Source organism: Aptenodytes patagonicus, chromosome 4 (assembly GCF_965638725.1).
Source record: "Aptenodytes patagonicus chromosome 4, bAptPat1.pri.cur, whole genome shotgun sequence".
Classification (NCBI taxonomy): Eukaryota; Metazoa; Chordata; class Aves; order Sphenisciformes; family Spheniscidae; genus Aptenodytes; species Aptenodytes patagonicus.
In genome coordinates this window covers 18,838,203-18,855,591 of record NC_134952.1, presented here as the reverse complement: position 1 = coordinate 18,855,591, position 17,389 = coordinate 18,838,203, and the positions used below count along the sequence as shown (strand labels likewise).

The 17,389-nt window shown below is 35.4% G+C and overlaps 1 protein-coding gene across 5 annotated transcripts in view; it reads right to left on the bottom strand.

Annotated features, from left to right (window-relative positions):
- The window catches only part of SLIT2 (slit guidance ligand 2), a 275,349-nt gene that overhangs the window by 95,269 nt on the left and 162,691 nt on the right, over positions 1-17,389 (bottom strand). For all 5 annotated transcript variants that reach the window (XM_076336013.1, XM_076336014.1, XM_076336015.1 and 2 more), the window contains exons 5-7: positions 17,005-17,076; positions 6,296-6,367; positions 2,270-2,341 (exon numbers count right to left, since the gene is read on the bottom strand). In XM_076336013.1, coding sequence (XP_076192128.1) covers positions 2,270-2,341; positions 6,296-6,367; positions 17,005-17,076 — 216 coding nt within the window. The remainder of the gene's footprint in view (positions 1-2,269; positions 2,342-6,295; positions 6,368-17,004; positions 17,077-17,389) is intronic.

Sequence of the window (17,389 nt, the reverse complement as noted above, 5' to 3'; positions counted from 1 at the left end):
CTATAGAAACAGCCTGCAAAATCCCTTTAACAGGTCATACTCATTTTCTGCTGAACAAGACAGAGTAATAACTCAATATAAAACACCTTCTTTCACATCCCTTTTCTGATTTCCTCTCTTTTTGTTTAATAACAGAAAGGGGGATTAGCTGCTTTTGGCTCCTAGGGACCTGCGTTCTAAGCAATGCCTGAAATTAAAGGACCAAATGGCAGCAAGCGATGGAATTAAGTCAGTCGCCTCTTTGTTGGCAGGGTCCGATACAAGACCATGGCTCCTTGCCAAGTGGCAAAAAGCACTTTGCATTGATAAAATATCAGGCAAATGTATTCACTAAATTAGGTAAATTACTTTTCTCTGGCTCTTACTTTTCTCTGGCTCTTACATTTTCTCAAACTACAGAAAAGGATGTCCGCAGCTATAAATCAAATCCTTACTCAGAATCATCCATAACAGAGTAATGTCATTTTGGTCCTTTTTAGCTGATGTGCTCAATCCTAACTAAATAACTGGAAAGGAAGTGCAAGAAAATCAGAATTTAGACAAGGGGTCTAATTAATCCATTAAAAAAAAAATCTGTAAAGCAACATGAAATGTGTGATCAACATAAACAAAAGATTTTAACTCACTTTTTTTCCCCATAAAAATGACTAGAAATTAAAGGCAATGTATTTTCCTGTACTAATTCTTGGGTGGGTGCTTTGCAAATATAGCAAAATACAGCACACTCATTCAGTACAATCTGTAGCCAGCTGTAGGCAAGAACACCATTGCAAATCAGAACTAATGCCGCTGAAATCAATACGGTTATACAAGCATATTCTGACTGCAAATAGGATGGTACAGCTATAATCTAAGACTCTGTGTGTCCATTTTCTTTTGTTTCTAAAATAATTTTTCAAAAGATGAAATATCCCACCAAAAAAAGTGTAAATGTTGCTAATTTGATTCACTGTAATTTGTGGTTCAGAATATAAACTGTATTTGAAGGTTTGAAAGAGGTACAGACATTCATGTTTTCAAGTCTCAGACCCAAAAGAATGAAATGAAATTCTATTCTCAAAATAGAACCGAGGCCACCAAAAGCCCATGGTCAGCACTATTTAAGTACTCTTGTATTTGTCCAAGCAAGAACAGTTACAATTCTGTTATGAAATCCACAGAACTACTCACCTGCGTGAAGTTTCTTCAGTTACGAATGGTATGTTAACTCAAGTGAATAGCCCTACTGATTTCAACACGGTTGTGCAACCCAACATGCGTAAAAGAAAATGGACAGGCTCTTCATAAAAGTAGTTCTTTAACAGTAAGAGCTACTCTTGAACTCTGATAGAAAAATCCCATTCATTTTTGATTCCCACTTCATTGGAAACTCTGTTTGAAAGAGAGTCTCAGGACTAAACCTTGATATATTCTGGTTTTGCCATTCAACACAATATACATTTATTCTTAGTTCAGTATAAACATACAAAAGAAATAACCCCAAACTGTACTTGCATACACACTCTTTTCACTGTGTTTTGTTTTAGAAGCCTGAAGTGTTCGGTGAAAGTCATAACCTCTAAAAATGGGGACCTTATTGTAAATGCTGACACAACTTTAATTATAATAGCACTACCGGATGATGCTATAATTTTATGTTACAAAGAATGTTGGAGAGCCAGTTTAGTTTAATTAGGTCTGCTAGCAGTACAGTAATAAAAGCATAAAGATTTCCCATTTATCACATCTGACAGCCAATCAAAGATTCTTCCATGTTCCTAAATGAAATGTGACCCATTCGATAGCTCAAAGTAAAACAAATTTTTGACTTTCAAAAAACATCAATTTCTTTCTCTATACAGCTGTAACATATAAAAGAGAATCCCCCCTGCCCACATCTTTTTTGTTAGAAGGTGAAGCTTTTCTCTGACTGAATACAGCACTATGGAAAACCCATTCAGAAAAAAGCCATGAAACCATTTTCATAGACTTGTTCATTCCACATCCTAAAAAAGCTGATGTAAAAGGATGCAACAGCTTCTTTATCTCCTGAGCCCCAAGTATCAGCTTTGGGGTCACTTGTTAGCTTTACCTTTCAGAATTAGCTGCCATACACACACACAGAGACTTCACACTCGTCAACCTTATGATACCTCAACATTTTTTTTAATTGAGCTTATGCTTTCTTTGCCTGTTTATGTATTTATAGACCGCTGACAAAACTTGATAGAGGTAAAAATGATACACTGGACTAATGAAAATGGCAGCCAGTTTCAGTGGGACTACTTACAATGTTCTGAGTTTGGGCATATGGTTGAAACTTGCCACGGACAGTCGAGTGATGTTGTTATTGTTGAGAGTGCTATGAAGTCAAGAAGAAGCATATTAACATGTTACAGTTATGTCACATTCACTACACTTTTAAAAAAGGCATAGCTAATGAAAGATCATGGTGTACTGTTTTTAGGGATGGGTATCAGGAAAAAACCCATGCTTTTAGATACACTTTTCCTCCCTGTTCAATCCCTGGTAAAACACTATGGTTTGACCATTCCATTAATAATCCTAAGTAATTTGAGGTCCCAGTAGCTATGCTTCACTCAAATGGAGCTTCCACCAATGTTGAGAACTTCTATGGCATTCAAGCTAAGCTTGCCATCCTGATGTAAAAAAGAGAGTTCCTGGAGAAAATGCCTTGATTCTAGGACTCTGGTTTCTCTTTCTAGGTTCTGAGAGTCCCTATTTTTTGACAGGATACAAGTACAAGATCTGCCTGTTTTTTCAAGAATTTTAGGAAAAGATTAACTTTGGGCTGCAATTAGGTTTTACATGGAACAGAGTTGCTATAGATGATCCAGAGTTGCATGAACAATAGGAGAGCTTCTGCTATACAATGGAAGGAGTCAGGAATCTTAATACTCTAGCAAACTAATAATTTAAATTTTAGACAAGGTGCCTGGAACTTGAGTTAGGAACTAGGAACAAATCTTAGCCAATTGTTGGCTAGCACAGACCCATCATACTCGGTAAGTGTGGTTTGTAAAGATAATGAAACTTTATGAACGATCCTGCAGTTAAATATTGTATTTAGGCTGCAAATAAAATGCAAACAAGCTTGACTCCAGAACATGGAAACAAGCGATAGAATTTATGGTTTTGACTTACAGATTACTCATTTGAGCAGAATGGAGAATGTGCTCTGGGATTTTAAACACGTAACTATGGCACTAATAAATAATATTTCCCACTGACCAACCCTTTTTTTCCCTTTTGAAACAAAAAGTGGTTTACTTTTTTCTTTTAAAAAAAAAAACAAAACACAAATTGTAAATTGTGCTCATTTTGAATAAATTTTTAAGTACTCTCTGATCCTGAAACACAGAAAGGTAAATTCACAGCAACCTGAACAGGATCGGGCTGTACACCTTCACATTAACCAAGTAATTAATTACTGGTGCAATGTACTGCATTCTACCTTTGTGTGCTTACTCACTCCACGTCCTAAATGTTTTCTTCACTGTGCATAAGAGATCTCCCCTGTGTGCCCTCAGGGCTACATAAACAAAGAGGAGAATAATCAAAAGAAGAAGAAAAAGGGAGAATCATGCCCTTTTTCAAAACAGAACAAAATGAAACAACATAAAATGGCCAAGTGCAAAAGGTGCCTTAATGAATAAATGACAATCAGTAAATCTTGGCAGGATTTTCTTACAAGGTCCACATGGTAAATGACAGCTCCCATAGCTCTTCTTGCATGACTTCATACAAGGCTTTGAAATCATATCATTTCAGTGAAGGGAATGGAAATCAGTACATATTTCCATAGCTGTTAGCTGTTTAAAGAAGGTATGTCTACAAATGTTTTAATTTTCCATTTCAGGTGTTCGACGTTTGCCTTGCTATTTTGTATACATGAGATTAATTTATTTTTGCAAGGGTACAGAAAAGTATCAGGAATAGATGTAAGGGATATATAAGGAATTAAATAATTTTCATAACTATTTCTATCTAATGATGAAAATGCTTGATTTCATTACAGAGATGTAATTAAAAAAAAAGTTGGCTCAATACTTTTACCTAAGCGTTACACACTATTGCAAAGAGTGTGATGACTGAAAGATATTTTTTTTAATTTCTTAGATACTTTAATTTTTTTAATATGACAGCACTATATATTTTCCCATAGTAATTTTTTCCCTAGTGCAGCAGATTTTCCCTTAAAAAGAAAGAGAAAAAGAAAAAATAAAATTTCACAGAAATTCACAGGGAGGATTATACCTATAATTGCTTTCGTCTTTCAGAATTGTCCAGATTTCAGGTTGATTTTGTATCTTTAACACTAACAGCCTCTAAGACTCCACAATTATTTAACCAATATATAAGACCTGTTACTTTGGTAAACATTTCAAACTGTCACTGAACAGGACTATAACCTAGGTAACTTTAAAGATTATTTAAAAGCTTTATCGTATACTTATAGTTTGAAGTAATATACACATTCTGTGCTTAGAATAATTAACTACAAATGAAAACAAAATACGTAGTCTTATATGCTACTCAGTGCATATACAGTATGGTCTGATCTACTTATCTTTCATTCTTTAAGCTGTATTGGAAAGGAAGCCGAATTAGATACAAACCCTTCAGTACTGTTCGAAATATCTATCTCAATTTTTTAAAAACTTAATCTCTACATCATTGCTTATCACATAACTCGGATAGTGAACATTTAGTTGTATATTTGAACAATGCTAATATTCTATGTATATTCATTCACAAATTTCTACCTACTTTTTCAGCAGACTATTATTTCAACAGAGTTTTTTTTTCTTTTGCATTCATTGAAATTGATGTGACAATTTTACCACTGACTTCAACTGGCAAGGATGACCTTTTTAGAACACTAAAAATTGCAAGCATTAAAAAATGAAGAAAATATTGGATTTTTTTTAAAAATATACATTTAACACATTCACTTGTAAAGAAAGGTTTGTATTAAAAACATAATAACTAGATTAAGCCATCACTAGAAAAGTTATTCTGTCATATATATGAGTTCCAAAGATAAAAATCTCACAGAACATCAGGTTTACTGACAGACAATCAACAATTCATCAACTTCACACTTAGATGTAATATTGAACCTACAGTACATTTTACATGGCTTTATACCAAAAAGTTAACAATAGGCTTGTTATTCTATAATTACAACATAAAAAAAAAATCAAATTTAGCTGTCAGATCCATTCACTCATGAGAAAGACCAACTATTGCTTAATAATAAAAAACTTTACCACCAGCAGCTCACATGTTCTTTAGTTTTTTGGACATATAGACACATCTACTGCCAAAGAGGCTTCTTTACTTCAGAATCTTAAGAAAAAACAAAAAACCAAAACCCAACAATAAACCCCTCCCTCACCCCCCTCAAGGTTTTGTGATTTTCTAAGTGTGATTCAAACTACCATGAAGTAACTCACCGATACACAGTGTCTTTCACTTCTCTTAACGTAGAAAGCCCAGAAAAAATGTGACATTTTGACTGACAGATTAAATATTTCAGGAATGTGTCCTGTGCCTCAGATTCTTTGGGAACTGCGGCACTTTGCTCATTACAGTAACTATTTTCAGGTCAGAGGTCACTGATGATAATTTTGTTACCTTTAACCTCACTGATGGCCACTTTGAGACAGTGAGAAAAAGTATGCAAAAGAGTATTGCAATACTAACCTTCAGTGACATTAAAAAGATTTTTCTACACATATATATATTTATACATATAAAATTTGAAATGTTAAAAAAAAGCAGTTAATGTGGACATGCTAAACGACTTAACACATAACAGTAGTGTTTGATAGAAAAGTGCCTCTTTGAAAATATCCAGATTGTCAAATATATATAGTATATTGTTCCTTAAACAGAGTCTGAAAGACCAAATCGATGTCGGAGTATACAACAAAGGCAATCCTGAAAATGTTCAGCACTTCAACAGTGATGGATAATTTACAAAATTAACTGGACTCATTAATACTGCCCCTCCCCATTTTAAAAGGAAATATATTCTTTTCATATAGTATCTGCCATCTGCCTTTTTTTTTTTTTTTAATTATGTTTAATGGCTGTCTTGCAGAGTAGAGGAATATCTCTGCCTCTCCACATCTTTTTACCATTTTATAGCACATCGCAGTGGATTATTTTAAGACATCTTTTCACTAGACCATCCTGACACTAGGCTGCAGTTCATAGATAAGCTTTTACATTAGTACTCCCCAGATACTGAGCTCTTGCTACAAGTAAGAGATACAGGAATACTTACAGCACTTCCAGGTCGCGCAGAGCCCTGAACGCCCCATCTTCAATACAGCTGATCTGGTTGTAATCCAGTTGCCTGTTAAACAGATTAGGAAGGTATTTGTAAGGGAGACGAGCACTGGCAGCGTTAGGTGCAAAGAAAGCCTCCTGAGGGGCCGGCAGAGCTAGGCCACACTAACTGAAACGCTCTCGCAAATACGCTCGTACGCTTGAGACTGTCACACAGCATGCTGGCCTGGATGCTGCCACAGAAATCCCTTTTTGTTCTGAACTGTCTGCACAAAACAGCAGCGCTGGGAAAGCTCCAGTAAATAATAACTGCACCTTATATTAAATGCCAAAGGAATGCAATTTCATTACATCAAGAAAAGCTATCCATTAAAAGCTCTCAGCGTCATCTTGCTGAAACAATTTCATTAAGGTAAAGGACGGTAAATCACTTAATGTCACACGCATCCCCTCGGTGACCTAACAGAATCCATTTATCAGAGCAGCCCCGCTGCATGTTAATTCCACCTGCCGTGGCAGGGACCGGCGAGAGACACCACTTTTAGGGGTCCCTCTGCATGCGTGCACGCCTGGACCGGGTGGGAGGTGTGGGGGTGTGTGTGTGTGATTTAGAATAATTATCTTCTGGAATATTTCTAAATGTAGAAATAATAGTGTCCAAGGTATTTACATACTTGGTTACTTATGTCCTTTAATTCTGCTCCAAATGAAACTAGTATTTCTGCTGTAACCTTCAGTATGTGGTTTTCTATGTTCTTTGTGCTCTCTGCAATTATATGCAGATAGGATGTTGTAACGGAGCACTTGAATTCTGGACATAAAACTCAGCAATCCATCCCATACATTATTAATCTTTAAGTATTAAGTTATGAAAAATTTACATTCATTTCTCTGAAGAATATTATTACTTTTTCAATTCAAAACATTGATACAGTACATACTGCCCCATTAAAAACGTCTGCTGAAATTAACAACCATGCAAATACAAAATCCCAGTTTCTCTGCTGATAAAAGCTTTTCCTATAAATACTGCCACACGTCTTGTGCATTTCAGGGCGCGACTTGCAAAGCAAACATGATACAACCTCACTTTAAACAACCAGAAGATCTTCTCCAAGCCGGTAACTTGTCAGTGTCAGATAACATGTACGAGTAAATGTGTGTGAACAATACTAAGAAAATGAACAAAATACAAATGAACTCTGCCCTTCCACCTTCAATTATATATTAGCTAGCAGGGCTAATGAGGCTTTTACTAAAGCGTCTTCTGCGATTCTTCTGAATCTATGATAATGTTTCACTTTATTAATAAATCATCACACCCACTGTTGAGTGTAATGTACCAACTTCTATAAAGTTCTTCTAGTTTCATCCACATTTTTCATCTGAATTACTACTACACAGGAATAAAACATTGTCATAACTGTAACAGTGTCTGTGTTTCTGTGTACTGAAAGCTAAATGCAAACTATCATTTCCTGAATATGATCTTTAATCATTTTGGTGCAATGTTACAGCACTACTGCTGCAGTGTTGGAATATTTAAGACTACTTTCTCAGGCTCCTTCAATTTTTACTAATGAATTTCATTTAACAATTAAGTTAATAGCCCTTTTATTTTCAAGAGGTGAAATATATATACAGTACAATTCTCTAACCTCTTGAACGATTTATCAAAGCTATTTAAATTAGTACAATGGCATGAAATGTTACCCTTGACACAATACAAAAGAGAAATTGTTTCCAGACAAATTGGAAAAATCTTTTAATGCCATCAAATTTGCCTAATGCAGTCTGCAGGTTAATCTGTAAAAGGGTGAGCTGTATGTTTGCCCATATCTTATTATCCTTAGCTGTCAATGTATAAATCAGTGCTGACACAGCTTCTTCTAAATCATCCATATTATACACAAAGGAAAATATTTTAACTGTAGAGAAAGCACTTGAGCAAATCCTGTCCTACACAAACTGAAAGGCAGTTTTCTTCCACTAGACTGGCAGCAGTTGTGGTGAACCTGAAAACTTTTGGACTTCTTTCTTTAATGAGTCACCATGACCACTACCTTAGTGAAGGGTGAGTTGTTTTCATTTAAATCTTCTTAGCAGAAAGATTACTTTGTTTGCACTGAACTAATTAGTTGGTTTCGGTTTGGGGGAAAGGAATTTTGCAGGTGGGAGAGGAGAAATATTTCCTAGTTTTATAAATTATTGTCTTTGAAAGATATTACCGTCTTTATGTTTTATATGATCTTCCATCAGTTCCGACCATTATAAAATGATCAGACACACACCTTAAAGAACAATTGGCATGATACATATTTTTTAAGCTATGAAAGGTACAGGACTTTGAAGACTGTGTGCCTGTCTTGCATAGCAATTTATGGTATTTGTGTTAAGGTAATGATATCCACTGCATATATAATCCAAACAGAAAGTTAGACAATATTTCACAACCAGTAAATCATTAACTTATGATGTCCCTCTAACGGATATACTGAAGCAGTCTGAATTTTTTTGGATAACACCGGTTCCTGATAGCAAGTTGTGTGAGTGCTATGACTTAAGACGTAAGCAAGAATACGAGAGAAAAAAAGCACATACTTCTCTAATTTTAAGTTATGTTTTATAATTTGTTTTTAGCATGACTTTCAAAACCACACATAAATCTACAATACTATAATGAAACTTTTCTCACCACTAACTTATTGAGCGTGCCAATAATCCTAACTCCATTTTAGAAAGCTTTTCTTTCCCCCTGAGAATTTCTTTTCTTCTTTTCAAATTATTAAAACACCCTGAGAACAGAAGCTGATCAGACGTGGACCAGCATGGCCCATCCTCATCCTTTCCCTCTCCCCAGCCTCTCTTCATCATCTTCCCCCCTGCCCCATTTCCATGTTGGGTCTTTTCTATGTGGAATCTCTCCATCCCTTTGGAAAGTCGCTATTCCTTTCTGCCCCCTCTTCCACAAAGCAGCTGACTACCTTTGGCAGTGCCGTTCCTGTAAAGCTCATAAAATGCTGTCACATTCAAAATCTTTCCGATGTCACAGAGAATTAAATAAGTTTTGCACCCGTATCTGCAGCATTACCTGGGTATTTCATATACTTACTAATCTTCTGCTATTTGAAATGTTAATGTTTATGTGAGTTCAGCTATAAGAACTAGTAAGAGCTAAATAAAAAGCATTCACCTAATAAGAAAATGTCTGTTTTAAAATGTTTTTTACTCATTGCTTTTGCTGATAAATCTTACACTGTAGAAACATGTTGCTAACTTTTCTTCCCTTTTAGCATATGTTGTCTACCAGATAATGATAAATAAATATCTGAAGATAAACCTTGTTATCCCACAAGAAGAGCATTTAATGACTAACAGAAGATGTTGCATACATTTGAAAACTACTACCCTCATACAGAAAAATGTGTCATCTGACTGACAGAAAACCTTCGCTACTCATTCATAGAGGCTGTGTTAAAAGTTGGGACAACTTCAGCCAATCTGTCTGCTTTACTCTCCTGTTCTTCACGGCTTGAGGACACCCCGTGGTCCCATGCAAGAGAGGTACTGTGCAGCTTTACATTATTCTCCTTTGTTCCAAAATGATTACATTCCCTTAGTGTATCAACTTAATGGTAAACATTGTTTAAGAAGTCATCAGAAAAAGTCAGAAGCCTTTCTAGATCCCTATGGTAGCTTCCTCTCCGGTAAACAATTAGAAAATGTTTCTAGTTTTAGCACATTGTATGCTGGATTTCATATCATTAAAACTTTTCCTTGGGAAAAGAACAGAGTGCACAATATTTATCACTGCAAGACAATTTTTGGAAACAGTCACTGTTTTTAATTTCTCCTTGTATTTTTTACAACAGAACTGACTTATGTTTCCAATTTCTCAATTCCCTTCTCAGTTTCAAGAGGAATCAATAATTTCAGAGGCATTAGTTGAGAAAGATGTAACAAAATCATGTAAGAATTTATTCTAAGGTCTTATCAAACTTCAGAGAACTGCTTGTTTCCCGTGACTATTTATTGAGATTATTCTTTCATTTGGAATTCACGTGCTTTTTTTCTACTTGCCATTTATTTTGCTAATGTAGTTCATTTTGTTCTTTGCTAAATTTTCCATGTAAAACATTTTGAATGACTACTTTTTTTTTTCCTAATGTACATAATATAGCAAATGATTAACCTTTTTCTTTTATCCCAAAATTAAAAAGCAAGACTTACAAATACTTCCAAGTAAGGCATACTTACTGAATAAACTAGAAGAAAAGGGAGAACAGATCTATAGTTCAATAGCTCCATCCCCTCAAAATTATTTAGCACTCTACTTGGTTAAACCCACAAGTATCTTAAAGGAGCAAAATAAAAAAAAAAAAAGTCAAAATGAAACAGGAGACTGCCATGAAAAGAGGATGAACACAGAATGAACAATGTATAAGTTATGTGATGCAAATATACTATCACATCGGTATGACTTCCCAGAAATAATGCAATTTAGCAATTAGATGACAAACAGTATCAGGACTATCATAACGTGGGGAGCAAATACAGTCCTGTTCTAGCATGGAAGCCATATTAAGCACATATTCCATGAAAGTTCTGCTAGAGTAGTTTATTTAAATATTAATTAGAAAATCTTTATCTGTAGAACAATTTCCACTTAGTTACTCTACATATCAACAAACCTCCTTGCAAGTCTCCTCGACATAATTATGTCACCCTGTTTAGTAAAGCAGAGGCAGCCTCACTTTCCAAGGTAGTGTAGGTAGATGCAAAAGGGCCTAAAGGCTCCTGAGAGTCCAACTAACTTTTGCATGAGACTTTAACACTAAACAGAAGCATAAACTACTTTTCTTTAAAATTCAAATCTTCAAAGAGGATTTGCATTATTCTCAGTACTTGACAAAGTCAAATAAAATTTAAGGATAAAATTGAATCCAAGTCTTCCTACAACAGAGTTTATCAGCTCAGTTCAAATTAATCTACCTCAATTTGCTTTGTATTATCACAGGCAAATCTATAGGAAAGTACATAAACCATAGCAACATTTGGTACTTTTCCTAGTAAAAGCATAGGCCACATTTTTTGTTAGGGTAAATTCAGATACCATGTAAAATTTTGTGTAAGTATTGACAATTATCTTAGCAGATAAAACCACACCTACTTCAGCTGCCTAGGTTTTATTCAACTAACATTTATTGTCACTCAAATAAATTTCAGGTAGATTTTTAGATTCTACATATTTTAGACTTTTCCTCAGTGGTTCAAGTGCCCAAAAAAGACTTGCAAGGAAGCTCTCAATTCACATTCAGAGATTTCTAATTTGAAACTCATCTTCAAAGCCAAATGCTCTGCTTGATTTAAAAACATAATTGACTTTAACATTTCATAAATGAATTTGTTGACAAAAAAAGAAACTGTTTTCAGCAGGCCAAATTTTAGGAAAGTAGTCTGTAATGAAAATAGCAACTTTAATAATAGTATTGAAATGGTACTTATTTAAACAGTCCGAAAGAAGAGCTTTTTTCCCAAAGGCCACAAGATCACTGATCTGTTTGACAACAACAGTTTTAGGAGGCATTAGAAAAGTGTACCTGTTCTTCTCTGCATTCCTTCAGAGCTATTTTTGACTTTAATAAAAATCTTAAGTGGACACTGAATATATTTCACTAACATCCTGTGAAAAACCTTCTTGATGTATACCTGAAACACAGGTGGCTGAACAGACTAGTAGTTGAATTAAGATTCCCGCTAAGAACAAGCATGAGAAATATGCCAATTCTAAATTATTAAAGCATGTCTTAGGCAAGCAATGCATTTGAATTAGCACTTGTACAGATGAGTAGACAAATATACTCTCAGTTGCAGTGGAATTTTGTGCGTGATCTGAGAAGAAATCAGTAACTAGAAAATCTTCAGCAGGACTCTGTCGTTTTCAACTGCTAATAAAATTGAACTTCAAAAAAATGTCCAATCATTGCCAATGAAGATTAATACAAAATTGAGTTATGCCTTTAGTGACAATACCGGTTTCAAATCTTTCACAATAGGCATAAAAGAGGCATCAGGGCAACACCAAGTAGGATTAATCAAGGTTTTGGACAAAAGTTAGTGTAATGGGAAGGACTTTGAGCGGATGCTGGTGTCTGTGTCTCTCTCCACTAATTCTCCACTTTCCCAGCCAATTTAATCTGTGAAGCTACTACATTGCCTTGCAGCCTTTATCATTGGGGTGACAGCTACAGTGTCCCCCACTTGCTGGGAAAAAATGGAACCGAATGAACACAAAGGCACCAAAGAAGAGGGTAGTCCGAAGTAAAGCCAGACCCTGACAAAGAAGAACAGGACACAAGATATTTGCAGGAGATACGATGAAAATGTTCCTTGGTATTTTTGGTATCATTTGATGTTGCACATACTTAGCATCACAAGTCTGCCATGATGTTGGTGTATTCCTTTCCATCCTCTGCCAAATATCGATTACACAGCAGAAGAGGAAGTTGGAATCTTAAAAAATTTTATATACTTTGAAAGGAAATATTGTAATATAATTTTATCAAAATCAGAGCAGGGGACAAAATCTACTCAAAAACTGAGCATAGCACTATTGTTTTTTCAGTGGTGTTTCACATTTGTTTGCTTTTTAAGCCCAATTATTTTTCTTCCTAGTAACCAGATTCAAGAAACAACCCATCCAAACTTACAATCTGTGCAGCTAAAGCATTTTCTTACCATCTTAAATACAAATAAAATTCCTGAGGTTGGGGAGATTTTAAATGTTTTTTAACATCCAGTGTGAGTGCTGTATCACCAGAGACGGTTATGAAACCGTCATTAACATGTATATTAAAAAATCTGTGTTTAATTTCCAATTTATATGATAATTTGTATTTATTTTTAAAAAACAGTGGGTGCCACTGTGTTCTCTGAAGAACCTAACTTCTTGGTGCGTATTTTTCTCCCTGAAAAAGTAGCAAGTTAGGAGTAACTTTCAGAATTATATTTCCAGAATTTGCACCCTAATTTCTGTCAAGTCCCAGATCAGCTATACTAAAAGTGGATTATTCTTCAAGTCATTGCCCTTGAATAGGAAAATCAAGACTTTGAGACAGAGCAGCTAGGTTTTTTCCTACATTTGAACTCCCAAAACACTGGACACTGGGCTTCCAGTCTGGGGAACCTGTACAAAATAAGCTTCCTTCATTTTTTGTCACTTCTGAAGAACTTGATTCATTACCAACAATTGGGCTGTATTAGTGAGAGTGAAGCCAGGACGCTCTGTCTGGCATTTGTGAGATGACATCCAAGTTGCGCATCTGGTCTTAGCCCCCCCAGTAGAAGACAGACACTGACATGCTGGGCTGAGTCCAATCAGGACTACCAAGATGGGAGGGTTGGAGCAGGTGACATTCGGGGAGAGGCTGTGAGAACTGTGTTTGTTCAGCCTTAAGAAGAGAGGGCGAAGGAAGGATCTTATTGTTGCCTACAACTGCCTAAAGACGGTATAGACAGAGAGAGGCTCTTCTCAGATATAAGACAAGAGGCAAGAAACAAGTTGGAAAATGGGAAATTCCAATTAGATATAAAGCAGGTTTGTGGGGGTTGATGGTTTTTTGTCGTTTTTTTTTTTTTGTTGTTCTTTTTACTATAAGGGTGTGGCAGGTTTCCTGGGTTGTCAATTCTCATAATACCTTGCCCATTTTGCTTTTATCTTCTACAGAATCTATACTGTGAAAGTTATTAAGAAGATGTCCAGAAAGGAAGCATCATGGCCACTAGACAGCTTCTTCTGAGAAACATCAAGAGAAGTCTAGAGCTAACACATTAGCAGGAAACCAAAAGATCATAGTGGTATCATCAACTTTAAAGGAAGCAATTTCCTTCAGATAATCTGCATTAACATCAAATTCCCTTTGCTCTGTGAAGATTAGACGAACATTCTTTGGATACAATAAAATGTTTTCCAAAATACTGCAACTCCTAATTCAGATGGGGAAATATTTAGGGGAAGTGAGAGAATGGTGAGTCTCCATTCAGGAAAATAAAATACATCATCAGGTCAACTTCTGTGGGATTTGTTAACTGCCTTTGAAACAGCTTACTAGAGCTACTGTATGGGATGATTATCCCTCATTGCATTTAAAAAAAAGTCTCTGTAATTTATATTGAAATTGATGCAATTAATGTTGTTACACAAAGCAAATCCTGAATTTACAACATGGTCTAATACAGGTTGTACCTTCACCTACCTCTTCCATAAGTTTGGTTAACATCTTTAACATTATGCTCAACTACTAGGCAATTACAGAAGAAATGCTGAAATTAGAACAAATATTGCATTCTGTTATGACAGTTCTCAACAAGTATACACAAATATTTGGTTCCTGGACCTTAGGTCAATCGCCCAATAGATGCTAAATTCCTCCACTTCATAGTTTCCTTTGCAGAGTGATGCTTTCTACACCTATCACTCACTGTCTCCTTAATTTTCTTGAACGATGAAATAAAAATAGTACAATTCTTGCCATCACCCTTCTCTAAGTGTAATGTCCAAGGCTAGATGGAAGGCTAGGGTTCAAATCTCCTTCTTGCCTAAGCTTCTGGGAAGGCTCAACGGCCTCATCTAGTTACCTAAATGCTGTGCTAGAATCTACCCGACTCACCCCACAAACTCACTTGTCATTCTGATGCTCACATCTATACCTCACACAATATAAGGTGCTCTTCCTGAATGACCAGGAACGTAGGTAGCATTTACAAGACAGAGAAATGTATTTCTTAGGACTTTCAATTGTCATGTGATCACAAAGATTTCAGATTAGTGGTTTTTTCCTTTTTTTTTCCCCTGGGACCAGCAATAAAGGATATATCTGTAGTATTTATGCTATCATAATAAACTATATGCCACAGATATGATTTGGACTTTGTGGCAATGCTATGGCCTTTATGAATTTTTTTTTTAATTAACTCCCGAAAGATAAAGGCTTTAAAGGGCAGATCTACTGTTTTAAGCAAGTTTTAGACATAATTCAGGATCCTTACCTTGAAAATGCACACCAAGATATAAGTATTATCTTAGCTAAAGATTAGCATCCTAATTAAGTTTCTGACTGGACCCATCGCACAATGTGTAAGTTTACTTATTACATTCTAAAATACTGCCCCATCACTAGAAAAGTCTTGATGATGCTGTTATTTTTACTACCAAAGTTCCTTTCTGTAGTGTATCAATTTTCAAATATAAAAGATAATGCAGAAAAATGAAGGCTTCTCCATGTAGCCAAACCTCTTTTAGACCGTGAATAATGATGAGACCAGTTCTGACTAGAAACTCATAAAACATCAATTAAATAAAGTAATAAAGCTACTTTGAGAAGCACTGGCATGTTTTTGAACATAACAGATTTGAACATAATAGCTTTTCCATTGAGATGTGGTAGGACTTCATTGCAGGGAAGAACCATATCACAAACATGGTTAAATAAAAAACGTAAAATTTTTCTAAATATCGTATCAACTGGGCCAAACTCTTGGGCATTCTGCTAAATCTTTGACAAAACACCCTCCTAACTGATTTGCGTGTGGTGCTGCCGGCAGCAGAATGAAGCGGAGTCCATCACAGGAAGACAGAAACACAAAGGGCTTCCTGTCCAGTCCCCTCCTACTGGGGATATGACATTATGTTGTTTCCTTCATAATCACGAAGCACTCCGTTTTCAAAGTAATACAACTAGAAAGTTCATCTTTCTTTAACACTGGCAACTTCAATTAATAAAAAGTATTTCAACAGCAATTACATGAAAACCTCATATAATGGCCTAGTACTTCCCTATTTTTATTCATGCCACGTAAGACAGCAATTATATTTTTTCACAGCTGCATCACACTGGCAGCTCCATAGTCTTTCTGGAACCCACTAGTGTATGTCCTCTGTCTTTGTTGGTTGTTTTTAAGTGATGAGTCCTCAGCTTACATCAGGGGATATAGCTTTTGAGTGCATGACCTTACATTTCCTACTATACAAGTTCATCACAGTCTTCAGGTCATTCAGCTCTTTCAGTCCACTAAACTGATCTACTACTCTAAACAGAAAGTCGAAAAGTCACTGCTTTCCTTTGTCTTGAAACTCACATATTTCCACATTTAGAAGCCATAAGAATTCAAAACCTGCCCATGAACTTGAGGGTCACTATCTCCAGGAAAGTGAGTATCTGTCTTTTAGAAAAGACTTATTTTACCACAGAAGAAAACTGTGTAAGAAAAGTAGTCACACAAGTACAAAAATATATGCTAGCAAAACTAGATAATAGCATGATTTTTCTTTTTTCTTTTATACAAGCTAACAAAAGGCAAACTCTCTGACGCAAGGCAAAATGAATTTTTCCACATGAAACAATGAAATGTTTAAAATAGCCTGACATTCAAATATTAAACTCAGGCTACCATAAGCAAATAGTTATAATGCCTTGTTGTCTTCAACTCCATTTCAATGTTTTAGATTTCATATACGGTAATATTAAGATGCTTAAGATATGTCAAAGTATTTTGCCAAAACAAATGGTACGTGTTGTTTTTATGCAGAAATTCCTTAAGCAGCTATAAAAGTGCTTAGGAAAAAGAGATCTCATACAACAAAAGGACACTGTATTGACAAAGCATTACCATCAGAATGTATACATGAAGGAGGAAAATACTTACAGATTTTTTATGTCTACTGCTCCTCGGAATGCCTTCCTTGGTATCGCTTGAATCTGATTTTCACTAAGATCACTAAGGAAAAAAAAAAAAAACTTTAAATCTGCCATATATATTTCTTTCTGTGTATAACAAAAAGAACACGTAAGGAAATAGTTTCAGCCATTACAGTTCAGTCAATATTTCCAATGAAGCTTATTTTATTACCTTAACTGATTTGTAATTGAAGAAAAAGAAGCAGCAATAATACTCAAATTAGTTTATCTGTGTTGCACTAAGTAGCTCCTTTACAAAACAATAATATATATGCCAAACAAAAAGCAGAAGCATTACATAATTTAACAATGAAGGCCAAACTGATTTAATTTTTAACTGATTGATTCTACTT